The sequence below is a fragment of the Planococcus citri genome, chromosome 5 (assembly GCF_950023065.1).
Source record: "Planococcus citri chromosome 5, ihPlaCitr1.1, whole genome shotgun sequence".
Taxonomy (NCBI): Eukaryota; Metazoa; Arthropoda; class Insecta; order Hemiptera; family Pseudococcidae; genus Planococcus; species Planococcus citri.
The window spans coordinates 20,451,883-20,470,107 of NC_088681.1; the positions used below are offsets into that span (position 1 = coordinate 20,451,883).

Consider the following 18,225-nt stretch of genomic DNA (forward strand, 5'->3'; position numbering starts at 1 on the left):
TGATTTCCCTGTTTGCATTCAGTGCTCTTTGAATGAGCACTTTCAATCTCTTTTTTCGCTACAAAGCCATATTGTATTTCGCTTAGATTTTCATCTATCTTCTTTTCAATTCTGGCATTTATGAAGGTGAGTAGTAGCTTCAGTGTGCGGCTCACTAATGCGATTGTTCTACCTATATTCAGAGCATTTTTGCATGTCGATGGCTTGGTATAAATACCACGTAAGTCCAAAATCCTACATTTTTCAGAAGAACAAAAAAACGTCTAAAACATTCATATTTTGTTATTTGCAGTTTTAGATTGCATTATTATGTTTTAGAGGTCTTAATGGTATGGCCTGATGATATTTTACAGGTTGATAAAATAAAATTAATTGATTAAAGCGCTTTGGAAGGACATACGAGGTTTCTAGAGACGACATACGAGATTTTCATCGTACTTACGTACGACTTACGTGGTTTTTAACAAGGACTTACGAGGTTTTCAAATTTACAATTGATGAAATTCAAGTACTTACCTCGTAAGTCGGACTTACGAGTTTTTTAATGTTGGATTTTCGCCGATTAGAGCGCTAGGATGCGTTTTAAACTTACGAGGTTTTTAAATTCGGATTCCTCGTTGTTTTTTACTAAAGAAACCACAAAAAAAGCATTTTCGAAAAAATCTGGACTTACGAGGTTTTTATACCAAGCCATCGATGTTGTTCTTCTTTGGTATTGGTACAGAATTTACCACTTTGAAGTCCTTAGGCAGTGTACCTTCATTGTATATTTCATTTATTATCTTCAGCAGCTCCTTTTCATGCTCCGGTGTGAGATGTTTAATCAAATCTACTGGTATGAGATCTTCCCTCGCTGCTTTGTGGTTTCTGGCTCTCTTCACCACATTCCTCAGCTCCCACATTTCAATTCATGGTGCCTCCTCCGTGGACGAAACTTCCATTTGAGCCGGATGTGTGTCATCTCCATACAGTAAACCTCTTCTGTTTCTTGATTGTTAACACTATACTTTCCACCTTTTCTTCGCATGTATGCTATTCCACTTCTCCCTCCTTTTCTTGTGGGCAGCCATCATCAGCTTCACTTTGGTATGCATTTCTCTAGAGTTGTGCCTTTTCTCCAGTTCTTCTATTTCTCGGCATTTCTCCTCATACCATTCATTTTGGGCCATTCTGCACATTCCCATGATCTCGTTATTTAGTGCTGTGTATTCACTACTTGGTCTATTAGATTATATTGAATTTGTCAGGTTTCAGGTTGTGTTTCTTAACAAGAGTAATAAATTTTTCTATTTTGGAGGGTTTGAATAGATAAAAATATTATTTTTGGAGTGCGATCACGATGACAACGAAGGTGTTTTCAGAGATTTTTTCATGAAGGGAGAGGTAAGGGGAGATTTGCTGTTGAAAATAAAGTATTTTCTGCCCAGGGGCATGGTGTAGGGCCCCCCCCCCACAGAAAAAAATTGGCAAAAAGTGGGAAATTTTCGGGATAAATTGAGTGACAAGTAAGAGAATGAGGTACCAAAAATCAAATTTCCCAAAATACCAAAATAAGGCCTCTTCATTCCAATCAGAAACTGCCAGATAGTCCCAACTTTTGCTAAAATATATATTTTTTAAAGGTTTTTTTTTGTCAAAAATTTGTAAACAATTTCTAATTTTTACCAAAAATTTTGTCTTGAAAAAATGAAGAACTATGAATTTTTGAGAGCTGCTGCTTTTGATTTTTGAAAAATATGTTACAATTTCCTGAAAACTAAAATTTGTTGAAGCCATGAAAATCAACTTTTATCAATTTTTCACAGCTCTGACATTTGTTTCGCTCCGGCTAGATAATATTCTCACGTCACGCGTCAATAATAATGTTGTTTGGCTTCTAAAAATCATTAATTTTCAAAAGCTTTTGCTTTCGCCTTGCTAGTGCAGATATTCATTTTGCTGCGCAATTTTTCAAAAATTTGGGCCAAAAAATTTGAGAAAATTTTAGTCTCACCTCCCACAACACATCAACTGAAAAGGGGAGTGAAAAAAAAAGCCAAATGACGTGCTTGGAGACTCGAATTTTAAAAATTGATATCCGCAATACAAAATTCACCAATTTTTGAATCGAAGTTTTCTCTTTTACTTTTAACTTTACCATATCAAGTGAAATCTAATCTCTCACTTAAAAAATGTTACGAAATCAGTAGCACCCACCTTTATCACATGCAGTCAAATCGCAGCCACAGCAGTACATACGTCTAAATCAATAAATTTCACGTTCAAACTGCTCTATTACAGCACCAAAGATACTGCGTATATGTAATTTTTTTCAAAGGGCACAAATGTAAACCGCATACACGCTATTGTTATATAACGATAAAATGCACGTGTACGACAACAAACGCTGAATATATTACAGCAGCTCCCTTCCTATACTATAGATTCTACGTACAATATAGACATAGGCTAAAGCATCAGAAGGCAAAGGCAGAAAGCGTCGCGAAAAAAATATGTTAATGCGTTCAAAACATAGAGAAGCCACTTGTGTCATTATGATATTTATATTCATTTAATATCCATTAAGAAACACCCTACGATTCGATGAAAATATTACGTTATATAGGCTACCATATACTCGTACGTCGACGTCGTGATGCTACTACAATGTGGCCCTGGCCCTGTGTTCGCGTGTTGCACCCTTTCACCCTTTATATACGAATGTATTCTAGGTACCCAGACTCACCGCCCTGACCCGGGTACAGCAGGTAGGTTTCTTTTTAAAAAATTCAATGATTTGTATCACCACATATCACTGGTTTGATAATACTTTATTGTACTCGTATATGACTGACGAGTTGTGGGCAAAAGTAAAAATGAAAAATAAAATGAGAAAATTTAACTCAATCAATTTTTTATATCAGACAGTCTTCTCAAAAAAATAACAAAAATTTCCATAGCAGAAAATTGAAAAAAAATTATAAAAAATACTTAATCATAAGAAAAACTATTTAAAAAATCTTCAAATATCAACTCGAGAAAAAAAATTCAAAAACACTATCCATGGAAAATACCAACATTACTGAGATAAACTCGCCCAAGGGTGAAAAAAAAGGTACCTACACAACGAAAGACCATCACAAATAGAGAAAAAAAATCGACGTAGAAACGATATTGAGAAAAAAAATTACAGGAATGCTCGGTTTGCTCGGGTAAAAAAATTAAAATGAAAATACTTAAATATATTTAAAGGAGGAAAATTTCTTAATGAAATGCTCGTTGGCAAAGAAATATTTAAAATTCTCGGCACGCTTCTTCATACACTTATATGCGTATACACAGCTATTAAGCTATACTACGTAGCCAAAGGCGATTCGATTTCTTAAAAGGTTCGACTGGTAACTCTCAGAAACCCGATACGGCGCTTTTAAAGCCCACAGTACCGCCCATTCGCCCGAATAAAGTAAATTAGTCGCTCGACTGGCCAAAAAATAGACAACACAATCGTGTATGTGTATGGTTTACCAACATACCCCTAGATAGATAGAGGATAGACGCGTATCAAAAGTACAAAAGTGATTTTCCGCAGCAAAGGTTCATTTTGTATTCGCGTCATTCTCGCAGGCCCCACACACGACGATATCTTACTTTTTATTCAATTCAATACTCAAATGACCGCGTACGAATAGAAATTTTCATACCGAGGGTTGGCTCATGGCTGGGTCGCATCGCCAGTTGTTGTATGTCGACGATGACAACGACGATGGCTGCACAACGCACCAGATTATCGGCGAACTTTAAGTACATTTATCGCATACCTATTAAAGCTATAAAATTCGAATCATTTGACCCGAACGTCGTTAAACGTTCGCTTTTATCCAGGTCACGTGTTGATTGTAATTCCTGGCACACAACGCAAAAACCAGTGACCAGCCATACCTAATTTAACCGCAAATATACAGAAATGAAATACTCGCCCCTGTCTGAATTTCGTATGATTGTTCCCTCGAATTCGAAGTCGACCAATATAATCTACATACCGACGTCGCTGGGGTAAACATCCGTTATAGTTTATAGCCTTATTGAGCCAGCTTCATTATAACTTTACTTAGGCATAGACAGATAATTTTCACAGGGTATCGAATTAGTTCGTTCGAATATGAATTGGTTGGAGGTGTTTTGCTCATTCAGCCCCCGAAGACTTTGCTTTTCAATTTTTTGAAATAAAATGTCCTAAATCTCGTAGGTGCTGACTTTTGTTGTACATATATCGTATATCAATTTGAAGTACTCACAGGAGTTGGGATCGGAACCGACAAAAAATTTCAGATCCGAACAAAACCATTTTCAATGAGAATGCAAAAATACCTCACCATAGCCAAAATTTCGGAGGCTAAAGCTCATTTTTTCCTCAAATTTTGGACAATTAAAAAAAATATTTATTCTAAAGGGAAATCAATCAGAATTTATTAAAGGGTCATTCCACTTCAATTAACCCAAAAAGTGGTGGGAGGGGGGGGGGGGGGTTCGGCGATTTTTTTGAAATTTTGCCCGTGAAAAGACCATCCGAAGGGATGACCAATGGCGTGAATCGCAGCCCTCTAGCCCATTTTTAAAGGCAGCCAGGAGCCAGGGTGTGTCAAAGTTTTCAGTGAACATATCATCCATTTCAGCAGTGGATTACTCGATAACCGCGATACCTACCAAAATGGAACTTTTTCCAATAGTTAAGGGTTTTGAAAGGCTTTTTGGTGATATCATAAAAATCAGTGTTGCCACTTTTTTTCGTACAAAAAATTAGCTCAAAAAATTTCGAAACGTAGTTTTCATATCATTTCGACTCTCAAAAATTCCGAAAAAATATATTATGGACAACTTTTCATGTTGAACAACATATTTAAAACCTGTGATGGCGTTATGTCGTAAAGTCGATTTAAAAAAATTTAAAGTTTTCGAAAAAATTCGATTTTTTGATTTAAAACACGAAAAAAAGTTTTTACAATTTCAACTTACTAAGTCGCTTAGAGATGGTTTCGAGTACTTAGCTCTGCAGTTCTTACGTTAGCTAAATTTGCCATTTGGAGACTAGGTTTGCAAAAAATTCATTAAAATCCATCCCGATAAAATTTAGCACTTTTACATTATCGGTGGACTGGAATTTTAAAAAATTTGGCAAAAGTTTTTCAATGAATTAAAATTACATACCCTATCTCCAGTTGAACTCCGAAGTTTGTAAGAGAGCTAAGAAGTACCTACTACATTCCATTATTCCAATTTTCAAAATATCTTGGAGGCTCTGAAACCGCTCGAGATGATTCGAACTCCCTTTCAATCGATTTATGGAGGGGGGGGCTCAGAAAAGGTTTCATAACATATTTCAGCTTTCCATCTTTCCCATTTCTGAAGTGTCCAACAAAGAGGCCAACTGCCGAAAGCAGAACAAAAGCAAGACTTTCAGCATGAATTTTTTTTTACATGCTTCAATTTTGAAGCCTTCGGGTCAAAATGTTTTTATTGCTCCAAATCGATATTTTTTCATTGTCGAAGAGGACTAGAAAAGTGAAAAACAGATGTAATCGAAATTTGATTTAAAATGTGGAAAAAAGCAAAACTTTTTCACGTTTTCAAAAAGAACTACATAAGTACCTACAGAAAAATTCAAAATTCTTGTAAAAGAACATGATAAATATAAAAACTCGAAATTTGATTAAAAATGGGAGAAAAAAACACAGAATTTTCCTGCAATTTAAGCGAAAATTGAAACCATTTTTTAATTTTTCGAAAGAACTAGATGCCCAAAAAATAAATTTAATTTCGACAAACGAATGGAATATTTCAAAATTGGAATTTAAAAAATGAAAAAAGCGCAATTTTTTACATTTTTTACAAAAAAACAACATTTTTAGCCAAATTTTTGTAAAAAATGATAGCTATTGCGGTATAGACCCAACTTTGGATAAAAAGGTGGGGGGGGGGGCAAAAATCATAACTTATTATAATACATATGTTTAAAATTCGGATTTTTCACGGTTTTTGTTTTTTTTTTCTCGTACCTAATTTTTTCACCTTATATTTTTCAACTCTTGTGTAATTTTGTTAATATGTAGGATTGTAGGTAGGTACGTAGATACCTGATTATTTTCAAGGAGACTGGAGCTGCATGAGTATTGAGAGGAAGTAGGGGGATAAAATGAGTCATTTTTACAAAGATGTGTTTCCATCATCAAAATAAATGGCACATTCGCATTTATGGAAGTGTTTCCTGATTGTATTTTTCTTCATTTCGGTTTTCAAGGATACACACATTTTACTCCCTTCCCTTCGCTTCAACTTTGGTCAATTTGTTTGGGAAAATTTCATTTTGGCGAAGACACAATCACGACAACACATCGACGAAATTGAGCTTTTTCGCTCATCTACAGAAACAAGAAATACTCGTAAAATTTAACCACATTATATTATCTGCAGTAGGTATATGAGTATGAGACTTCTGCAGACGTATGGGGGCGTTGTAGGATTCCTATTCCTAGACATGTAGCACAGAATACACGCACACATATCGGACAAGGTATATACCCTGGCGAATGTAGTGTACTATACTACTATGTACTATAATACATATAGTAACACGTGCACTATCGTGACGTCATCGTCGTTATAGCACAGAGATCAGCTTGTAGCATATTGTGCAGATGATTCGGGGCTTGTGTTGGGGTGCGAGGCAATATGTTGCAAAGGCACCCTTTTATACAGCCTTGTCAAACTATTCTAAGGGAGAATTGCAGCATCTCGCGGTTTATTTTATTGACGCTCGTATGACAGCTACCTTTATCTTTTTACTTCCCCCCCCCCCGCTCTGCTTCCTTCTTAAACTTAGACTTTTCCAACTATTGGTACAAATAGCTTCTTCGTATGTACGTGAAAGTTTAGAGCTTATACGATATAAAAAAAGGGATGTGTGTGTTTTTTTTATGGTTTACGATGTTACGTGTGTGAGGGATTCCTTTCGTATGACCTTCTTCCGTTTTGACTTTTTTTTTTCAACAGAGAAATGATACGTTGCGCTGTTCAAGAGACGATGTATAGGTGAAAGGAGTCTCAGAACTGAGCTGTGATTTTGCATCGTATCAGCCCCCATCACCCATCACCATATAGAGTTGAAAATGGTATTAAATTCCTGAGATTCGGCCTTTTTATAATAGTGTGAAGTTTTTTGGAGCGATCAACCCAAAATTTAGAGAGATATGTAAGAAAAGAAGAGGGAGGTTTAAAATAAAGGTCTCGTGTTGACAGGTGACGCTCTACAAATTTTTCGAAAATTTCAAAACTCAAAATATTTTTGTGTAGAATTAAGAATATTGAAATTCTGTACGTGTTGATTGGAGAAGTCTTTTTCTCACTCTAATTCACCTTCAATTAATCCTTCATCAAATTCAGCATTTAGGTATATGTAAAATTATACGTACATTCGTATGGTACATAATACGTAATTCAAAGCAAGAGGAAAATAATTTGAGTCACAGAAAATCCCTGTAAGTTAACGTTCCAATAATAAAATTGCAAAAAAAATGATAGAAAATTGTTTAAAAACCTTAGAAAAATCAAAAAACAATGAAAATTATCTAAAAATTAATGAAACTTCAGCGAAAGTTTGCAAAAATTGCATAAAAACATGTAAATGATGAAGAAGCTTAAAACAACCGTCAAAAAATCACCACAAAATGATGAACTTTTATTGAAATTCAGAAAAAACTGCAAGAAAAATGTTTTAAAAAATATCGTTAAAATGACATAAAAACTAAAAAACAAAAAAATCAATGAGGATTATAATAAAATACTTAGTAATTGAATTTCACTAAAATTTGGAAAAAATTGCATGAAAAAATGCAGCAACAACATTCTAAAATGATGAAAATACTCCTGACAAAAATATAGCATGAAAAAGTGTTTGAAACATAATGTTAAAATAATATAAAAATCCTAAAACAGCACGAAAAACAATGGAAATTATAAAACTTGAAAAAAATTGCATGAAAAAGTATTGAAAAAAGCTCAAGAAAATCAACTATCAAAAAGGAATGAAATTTCAGAGAAATTTGGCAGAGATTACATGAAAAACAGTTTAAATTATATTCTTAAGTAATTCAAAAAAAAAAAAAAAACATGAAAACCAATACAAATTGTCAAAAAGTATGAATTAATTCGGTGAAATTTGAAAAAATTTCCATGAAAAGTGCTGAAAACAATTTCAAAAAAGGCAAGAAAATTAACAAAAATCATCAAGAAGTGCCTTATGAAATTTCGGTGCTTCTTGGCAAAAATTTGCATGCCAAAAAAAGATTAAAATTTTATAAAAACTCAAATAAAGCATCAAGTCGATGAAAATTTCTGAAAAAAATAACGATTTTCAGTGAAATTTGGTGAAAACTGTACGAAACTAAGTTGAAACAAACTGTTAAAATTACGTAAATACTCAAAAAAATCAAACATAAAAATGAATGAAAATTAGGTACCTATTAAAAAGTATGTACATAACTAATCACATTTTAGTAAAATTTGGTCTTTGGATAAATTGGTACAAATTGCATAAAATATGTTAAAAACCCGCTAAAATTAGGTAGGTATATGTAAAAACTCAAAAACAATGAATAAAAATTATCAAAATGTAATAAAATGCTAGTAAAACTTGAAAAAAAAATGAACGAAAATATGTTAAAAATGTGCCATAAATTTACGTAAAAGAAATCAAAAAAACAATGAAAATGAATAAAAATTAGGTATAGATAGGTATTAAAAAACAATGAAATTTTGATGAAATTTGGCAAAAATTGCATGAAAGAATATAGAAAGTTTGAATAAGTGAAAATATTATTTATGTATTTTGTATGGTGTTTTCAGAGATTTTTCATGAAGGGGGGAGGTATGGGGAATTTCACGGTTGGAAAAAAGTATTTTCTGTCTGAGGGCATGATGTAAGGCACCCGCTCTCCTCCCCCCCCCCCCCTCACAGACAGAAAAATGTTGGCAACAAGTGGAGAATTTTCGGGATAGATTGAATGAGTTACACAGAGAAAAATAATTTTTGGAGTGATTTTGATTCGAATTTTTCGTGGTGATTTTGATGTGTTAGAATTTGATTTTTAATTTTGATGTTTTTTTGTGATTTCAATTTTTTTTTGAAAACTAATAAATGTTTTCGTAGTTGATTTCAGATGAGTAGAGTTCATTAGAGTTGAATTTAATGACTTGTTTTTTGTGTGTGTGTAGGAGAGTGTGATTTTCTCATCATTTTTTGTGATGAATGAACGACGTTATCGTTTAATGTTGCTTTCAAATGATCTTTTTAGCCCTGAATTTGATAAATACATTGAGGGAACTTCTTGTGACAATTTCAAATACCTGCCTATGCAGTATGCATGGCATGCATTTCATTGTGGTGGCGATGAGTAAATGTTTAGTGGTGATGTACAGTTTGAAATTTTCTTAGATTATTTTATGTTTCCAAATCAATTTCAGTTTTTTTGCGATTTCAAATTAATTTTTTCACGCCGGTTTTTTTCCTTATTTTGGATTTGAATGAGCTTTTTGTGTTGTTTTTGGAGTTTGTCTCAAGTACAAAAAAATACAACAAATGAATTTTTTCGCGATTTGAAATATTTTTTTTTTTCGTGGTGATCTAGAATAAATCTTAGTTGACGATAATTGTTTTGTAGTGAGTTTTTAATTTTTTTTTAAAACTAAGCTACAAAAAGAATTCTATTTTTTCAATTTTTGAAAAACTCGGGCTGGCGGTGGGTCTTTTAATTTTCAAAAATTTGAAAAAATACAAAATCCCTGTAAAATTTTAAAATTTTAAGCTCCAACACCTCTAAAAAGTCTCTTTTGAGTAAAATGAACTCTCCTGACGATATTAGCCCCCTCCCTAGAAAACTAAGTTGGTCCCTTAGAATAACTCAAATTTGTATTTTACATTAAAAAGTCTAATATTGCTCATTTTGTGTATTTGAGTAACTGCTTGAATTATTAAAATGCATAAATTGTTCATTTCCGATGAATTATAGTTGAGACATGTGACCTTTTCCCCCTTGCCCTTATTACGAAATGTTGATCCTGCAGATATTTTATGTTTCTTTCTTCTCCTACATTTTGAAATTGAGTCTTAAATTTTTAATGATATTTTCACTCTTCGATAAATGAACGGTGATAACAGGGCCTTATCTAGGGAGGGGGCTAGGAGGCTCAGCCTGCCCCCCATTTCTGAAAATTTGATTCATGAGTTGAGAAAAATATGTGCCTTGAGTTGGAAAAAATTGTGATTTTTTGATAAATTACAGGACTGGTTGGTGAACAATAAATAGTAGAAAAAATTCAAAATTTTATCTTCGACCAGTTAAAGTTGCAAGATTTATACTCGCTTTCCTTCCTTTCAATGGGGGTCGATGAATCCCTCGGAATTGTACAATCAGGTGTCATTTCAGTCATTTTAATGGCAGAAGACGTACAATGTACACATATGAAGGCGCTCGTTGCGTATATTTTGAACAAAGAAAAATCCGAACCAATATTTTTTGCTCTTACCTGTCGTAGTCGAATTTACAGTACAATTTACGATCCCTGGTGAAACACGTTTGAGCAAGATGAATACCGCAAATGCAGCATATCAGGCACATCTCGTGATAACATTCGTTCGCTATTTGCATAATATATCGGTCGCTGATTTCGTTCGAACAGGAATTACATTTAGCAGGATGTAGACTCGGATTCATTATTCCTGTAAAAGAAACAGACACGAGTGTATGTGTAAAGAGCTGAGCTAGTAAATGAGTGCGAATATGTCTCGTGTATCAAGCTCGACGCATCAGTGATCAAAGGCTCATCAAAGCGTCAATAAGGGTATACGTTTAGAATTTAGATATATGTAGTATAGGCAACTATATCAACATCGATGTGGATTAATTCGAGAATACCTACATAGTCGTAAAATAAACGTTACATATTAGAAAACGAGTTATTAAAGTTGCATAACAAGATACTCCGCCATCGAAAGGCTGCAGCATCCGTAGACTTGGGTTGACTAAAGTAGATAATTTGAGATTTGATAGTGGAATAATGGCTATATTACACTACGAACGATTGATAAACGCCTTTGATTATGGTAGCGGAATGGTAAACAACATAGACACAATTTAATATAGCTCCTTTGACCACAATTGTATCCATTTAATACGAACGTGTACGTAAATTTACATATACTCATCGTATAGCATAGGTTTGGGTATTACGTTTAGAGGTACACGTAGTATGACGCGTGTTATTTCGTAAATAGATAAAAGCCGAAGCCAAAAGCCGCATACCGAGACATTTGAATGTTTCGGAGAGAGAGATAGGTACAGACAGAGGATGAATATCGAAGGCAATATAAAGAGTTTCACTATACAGTATATGGAAGCATAATAAATAACGTGCTTTACCTCACCACTCACCACTCACTCACTCATGTTCCCTCATTCGTTGGCAGGATAAACAAGCAAAATTACGATACAAGCGACGTTGTTACCAGCAGCATCCTATCCATGCCGCGCCGAATCGATTCGCAAAGTTGCAATATCAAAATGCAAATCGTGTTGTAAAGCAATATATAATCGTTTGCCGTGCTTTACAAAATACCATACGTAGTCGCAGTCAAAGGATTACACACCCCGAGTTACGACTTTTGAATCGTTTGCCCCCGCGTGTCTTCCTTCACTCATCGTGGGGGTCCCTTCATCGTTTTTCGTACAGTAGCACGGATCTTGTAGAGTTTGAACGCGCCTTTTCTGTATAGTGTGCGATACACGATACACGATACGTTCCAGACCACCCTTTTTTATTGAAACGTTTATCAAATCTCGCCTTCTTTTTATTAGTGATACGACGACGACGTTTATCTGGGATATACTAATACGTAATCTTATTTGGTAGAGACTGGAGAGATTAGCTGATGTGTGGAGAGAAACCGGTTTCGATCGAAGGAGGTACGACTACGTGCTGTAAAGAGATGCGTTCAGAAAAGGAACGCAGCATCCAAAAAAACATGGACGAATTCCTGAAGATGAAGAGTGGGGGCAGAAGGTGTATCTCGTTATTCTTGAAAGATGAATGGAGAAAAAAATATTCGAAAATTATCAACTTTTTGTACTCTACAGTCTACGTAATGATGAAAAAATGAATTATTCTTGAATTCTGATGGAAATTCAAAGGGACATGGAGGGGGTTAGAAGAGTTCCGCCTCAAAAATGTTGTTCAACGATGCATTAACCGACCTATTTATTCATTTTTTTTTTCAATTTTGCCCAAAATTTTGTATCGTAGGGCAGTCGCTCCTGGAGATTGTATGTTTTTTCTTTTTTCATTAATACCCCAAGAGCTTTTATTAATGATGTTGAAAGTTGAGCTTTTGATTAAGAAACTTAACTTTTCAGTTCGGAAAATTTTTAAGGTAGTCTCTGAATCTTTCTTCAATTTTTTTCTGATAGCATAAACGGATTTACTCTAACAAAGCATTACACCTTAAGAAAAAGCTCCTGAAATTTTACAGAGGGCAATCTGCCCCGGATCCGACAAGAGAAGGGCATGTGATGAAAGATAAACCGGTTTTTTTACTTCTCAAAACACGAATTTTTGAAAACTTTTATCCTCGTTTCGGTGAGGCTTGTTTTCTTTTCTTTTTCAAAAATGAAATTTCTAAAAAATACGTATTATTCAACTTTTAAAGTATCGTTTTTATGCCTCTCGAAACACAAATTCTTGAGAGCTTTCGCCCTCACCTGGGCCGGTTCTCTTTTTTTCAAAATTAACATCCTAAAAAAAATCTTTCAAATTCTAAAATTGTAAAAACTCGTTGCATAAAAGAACATCATTTTTAGTTCTCTCAAAATACAAATTTCCAAAAGTTTTCACCCTCGCCTCCTTCGGGCCTGTCTTCTTTTTTTCTTCAAAATCAACTTTCTAAAAAACATCCTCTCGAAATCAAATTTTCAAAAACTTTTGCATTTCTTGTTTTAAAATGAAAAAATTCACATTTGGGTTCCCTAAAAATCCAAAACAGAAAATTAAAATTTCAAAAGTCATATGAATATGATATCAATCGGCAAACTTGGTATTTTCCCCTATATCAGTCGGCAAATTTTCAGTCGAACCCCCTCCCCCTCCCTCTCCTCCATTCTCAAAAAACCGCTGTATAATTTTGTCTCCAGAATTGGGGCCAATATACGAATTTTGTGTTGATAAGTCTTAAGTTAAGCTGTTGCAATTTCTTGAATGAACTTTATTTCTGAATGTTTTCTGATTGGCTAAGAATTTATCATTTATTTTGATGTTATTGAGACAATTTCTCGTTTTTAGCCTTCCTCTTTGCCTCTGCAGACTTTTTGTTTCAACTTTGGCAAATTTTTCTAAATGTTGTTAGAATTTTAATGTGTTTTGGTATAGGTGGGTAATTTTGAATGATTTCAATTCTGTTAAGATGTTCTACATATAATGTCATTTTTAAGATGTTTAAAACTGTTTTCTGTATACGAGTATTTGGGATAAGAAAAATTGAGAAATTTTTTAGAATCCCCCTTCCCCTTCAAAAAAAACTTCCAAAATGCATCAGTTCTTGGAAAAAATTAACGACTCGAGTGAATCATTTTTTTTTAAAAGTTACAAGCAGGATGAAAATCGATAAATTTTCTAGAATTCACCCTTCACCCTCACCCAAAAAAATCCTACAAAATACATACGTTGGTTTTTTGAAAAAATAAAAAATTGAAATTGAAAAAAAAATAAAGACTTGGGTGAATTGAACTTTTTTTTTTTAAATATCCCAAACCGACACAAAAAATTTTGAACCGGACAAAGGGGAATCCAAAGAGGACCCCAAAATATACCACCCTTCAGAATTTCTGGGACTGAAATTCATTTTTAAAATTTTGAAGAATTGTGAAAATCTTGAAAAAAATCAAAATTTTTGCAAACTGATCTAGAAGGCTGAAATTTGGTTTATACTTTATTTTTGACCTCTCGAGTTGATTGGTGACGATTTTGAGCCGTTCTGCAGCCTCTTTCAGATTTTCGGTTTCTCCAATTTTCGAAAAAAACGTTATTAGATAAGCATAAAGTGAAAATGAAATTCAGCACATACGAGTATATAAACTCGGATTCATCATCATTGCGACGATTCTTATCGCTTTATAGGCGCGTACCTATTATTCTTGAAGAATTGAAAAAAATCCAAATTCGCTCGAGGTTCGACCAGATCGGTTTCGAATCGAAAAACCAAATTTCAGCAAATGAAGTTTTTTTCATTTTTTCAAAAATAGTCACTGTAAAAAATTTTGAATTTGAACCGGTACAAAAAGATGTTGATAACACGTGCCTAAATCGATCGAAAGGATCAAAATGATAATAAAACCGAGTTTACAAGTGTTGAATTGCGTTTTCATCCCATTTACAGCGTTATTTTTTCGAAAACAGGAGAAACTGAAAATTCGCTGGAGGCTCCAGAACGGCTCAAAATCGTCACCAATCGACTCGGGAGGTCAAAAATAGAGTAAGGACTGAATTTCAGCATTTTAGGTTAATTTGCTGAAATTTTGATTTTTTTTTTTCATTATAATCTTATCTAGTTACCTAATTGAAAACGAACGCTGAAAAACATCTCTATTTCTTCTTTTCGCTGCGCAAAAAGAAATTAAAATTTCAACCAACAAGTGAGATATCCGCCCTACTAATTTGATATCTACGCCACAATGGCTCATACACAGAATACAAAAACGACATTGATATTATTCCATCGATGTAATGACAAGTGGTAGGAAGTAGTAGACAGGTTTTTATTGCGTGTCACCCTCTTTCATCTATTTGTATTATATAGCGGATGACTCGTTAAAATCAAATACAACAAACGAGACTCGTTGATAATTCGCGACCGAAAGGATTATAAGAATGATTTATTCGCGATTATCGCGCATCATTTAACGTTTAAGTAACCCTTTTCCCTATTCGGTTTCAATTTTGGCTGACCAAAAAAACAGTTCGCATTAATCATTCGTATACTGCGTAAAGTTGACCTCAGCACGTACATATTAACTTATGGTGTACGAATCGAACACCTGTTCGTCTCATCTCTTGCGCATACAGCAGCTGATTTTGTTCCATTATAATTTTTTTTTAATAAGACGCGTGTATCACTGAGATACATACCTAGTATAAAAAGTACTCTCACTCTTACTTATATTGAACCGATTGTAAAAATATGTTACGTCTTGAAAGTCGCGAGAGTGTAAGTTTATAAAGTAAAAGAGAGAGAGGTGGCATATGCCCTCAATCCCTCATAAATGGTATAGCTACATGTAAGAGTATAATATGTAGTTATATTCGGTGGTGATTTTCTCGCCCATTGATGTGTATTACACAAGAGGGTTATTCGAAACTCGTGTCTTTAATGACACCGGTGGGATATAAGTTTTAAACTCCGGAACTCATCATGACCTTTGGTGATAGGTTAAACGATCTGTAGACAGATCTACCGATAGTAAAACAGCTACGTGCCGAGGTATCTTTATAATTTTACTAGCCTACATGTGACGTTAAAATGTTACTTATAGTATACGATACGTGTACATATATACTCGTACAAAAGGGTAATAGTTATGGATCAGACATATGTCGACGCAAAGGTCGTGGTGTATTTATATAAGCGGACGAGACTTTTCATAAACATTACAAAATACTCGTATTGCAAGAGGTGAAAGTAAACGAGATAACCGAATTTGAAAGAAGTGTGTTTAATTCTTGAGAAATTTTACCAAGTTGTTAAATCTTCTAGGAAAGTTTAAACTTGAGAAAGGGGATCGTATTGGTTGAATTATTTTCGTTCTTGATGGTTTTATGAACCAAAACAGCAATTAAATTGACGGAAAATTTCATTCGCAAGAATATCAAGTCCACGCCTTCTCCCAAAGCTCGTTTATTAGACAATGTTGGCCAAATCGGCGTTGATGAAACCGAAACTCCTGAAAACGGATCACATCCAAATGACCAATGTTGACTTTGCTGACTTCATTTTTGAAATGTTGTCGAGCTTACTTAAATCGAATTTTTAGCACATTTCATTTTCTTGAAAAATTATGAAAACTAAGTTTCTGAATTTTAGGTAACTTGGTGTCATAAGGCTAATTTTTTGCAGTTTTTAGAGCCCTATTTTCACTGACGGAGGAATAGAAAATTCAAAAATCCACCGGAAGCCTAAGAATGGTTTGATACTAAAATTAGTATTTGTACATTTGGGAGGTGAGGAATGAGACAAAAAAAACTGGGTGGTGGTTGAATAAACATTTTTTTTTTTTTTTTTTTTTTTTGGTTCTGTGGGCAGCCAAATAAAATTGTGAAAGAATTGAAAAAAATGAGTCAATAAATGGTTTTTATTTTGATTCATTTAATATAAAGTCTCATTTTTTCTGCTAATCTCATTTCTAATGATTATATTTTTGTTTTTTTTTTCAGTTGTTTTTTTGATTACTTCTCAAAACTTTTCCAATATTTTCCAAATGTTAAAAAAATGCTTCAATTTTTTAAAATTGAAGTGAAAAGTGAATGTCATAATTTTATTATCGAGTATTGTTTTATATTTTTCCTCCATTTTTTAAATATAACCGATGTTTTTCAAGCTTATAATTTTCATTTGCAAATGTGTGTCAAAAAAAAACTGAAGTTTGATTTGTATGCTATTTTAGACCTCTTGAGTCGATTGGTGACGATTTCAAACCGTTCTAAAGCCTCGAGCGGATTTTGATTTTTTTTTTTCAAGTTTTCAAAAATATTTTCTAACAGCATTTTTTTGAAAACTGGAGAAATACAAAATCTGCTGGAAGCTGCAGAACAGTTTGAAATCATCACCAATTGACTCGAGAGGTCAAAAATAAGTTATAAACCAAATTTCAGCTTTTTAGATCGATTTGCCAAAATGTTGATTTTTTTCTCATTTTTTCCAACATTTGAATTTTTAAAAATTCTCCAAAGCTCGAAAATATAATTTCAGCACCTGAAACGCTAAAGGGGGTACCTACATTTCGGAGCCCTCTTTCGATTCCCCTTTGTCCGATTCAAAAATGTTTGTGTCGGTGTGGAATACTTTCCTTGTATACTGGAAAAACAAATTTTTCATTCACCCAAGTCTTTGTATTTTTAAATTTTTTTCAAAAAACCAATGTATTTTGGAGTTATTTTTGGGGAGGGGGGCGGAATCCAAAAAAAACTTCTTGATTTTTTATCCTACATAAATCATGTTTATTTCAACCTTGAAAAATTCTTATAGAACTGATGCCTTTTGGAAGTTTTTTTTGGAGGGGGGAGGGGATTCTAAAAAATTCTTTAGGTTTTCTTACCTTAAAAATAATGTTTTTACAACTGTTTTAAAACGAATTTGATTCGCTCAAGTCTTTACTTATCATTTTTTTTAAAATTTTGCATTTTGGACATTTTTCTTGGGGTAGTGGGGATGAAGATGCAGTTATTATTCTTTTTATGGAGGATAAATTGTTGATTAGGATCGCTCTGATGATTGTGAAATTTTTTTTCGTTTTTTTTTGTTCGGCAACCGCTCTACGTATGTTGTTTGTTTTTAATGGAAAAAAATTCTCTAAAAATGTTGGCTCTCCAACCTAAATGACACAGTGTCAATTCAATTTATTCAAAATTTTCCCATTTTTTCTGCTCCTTATAATTCTTTAAAATACTTCCCTTCTCAAAAAAAATATATACCTATATATTTCTTAGTCCTTGAAACTATTTTGGTCTCCTTGTTCGGAGCCCTCAACGTTGAAAAAACTCAAAAATCAGAATGAAAAATGTAAGTAGGCAGGTACCTTGACCTAGTAAAAATTTCCTATCCTCCTTTGGATTGAAAAATTTTCCTCGCCCTCTTCCCCCTCCCCAATGATATTGATCGAGCACCCAACTAACCTGGCTTGGAAGATCATGAGAACATTTCTATTTAAAAAGTGGCTCATGTAGAAGAATTTTGACGCAAAAATTGAAAAAACAAAATTTTTTTGATTTGTAGTTGTATGTTTTTTTTTTTAAACTTTGGTCGAGTGCTCTACAGTCTACTTGAGGGGCCAATATTTTTTTTCTTAGGAAATGGATTACTTTGCATTTTTTTTAAATATATTTTTTTCTTTTTTTCACTGGAGAGGGGGGAGCAGGCACCCTCCATTGCACTAT

General features: G+C 33.7%; 1 protein-coding gene and 1 long non-coding RNA gene across 3 annotated transcripts in view; one reads left to right on the forward strand and one right to left on the reverse strand.

The window, feature by feature from the left end:
- The window catches only part of LOC135849119 (uncharacterized), a 225,771-nt gene that overhangs the window by 114,556 nt on the left and 92,990 nt on the right, over positions 1–18,225 (forward strand). The gene's annotated exons all lie outside the window — the stretch shown is intronic.
- The window catches only part of LOC135849116 (LIM homeobox transcription factor 1-beta), a 69,187-nt gene that overhangs the window by 40,897 nt on the left and 10,065 nt on the right, over positions 1–18,225 (reverse strand). For both annotated transcript variants that reach the window (XM_065369372.1, XM_065369371.1), the window contains exon 2: positions 10,558–10,750. In XM_065369372.1, coding sequence (XP_065225444.1) covers positions 10,558–10,750 — 193 coding nt within the window. The remainder of the gene's footprint in view (positions 1–10,557; positions 10,751–18,225) is intronic.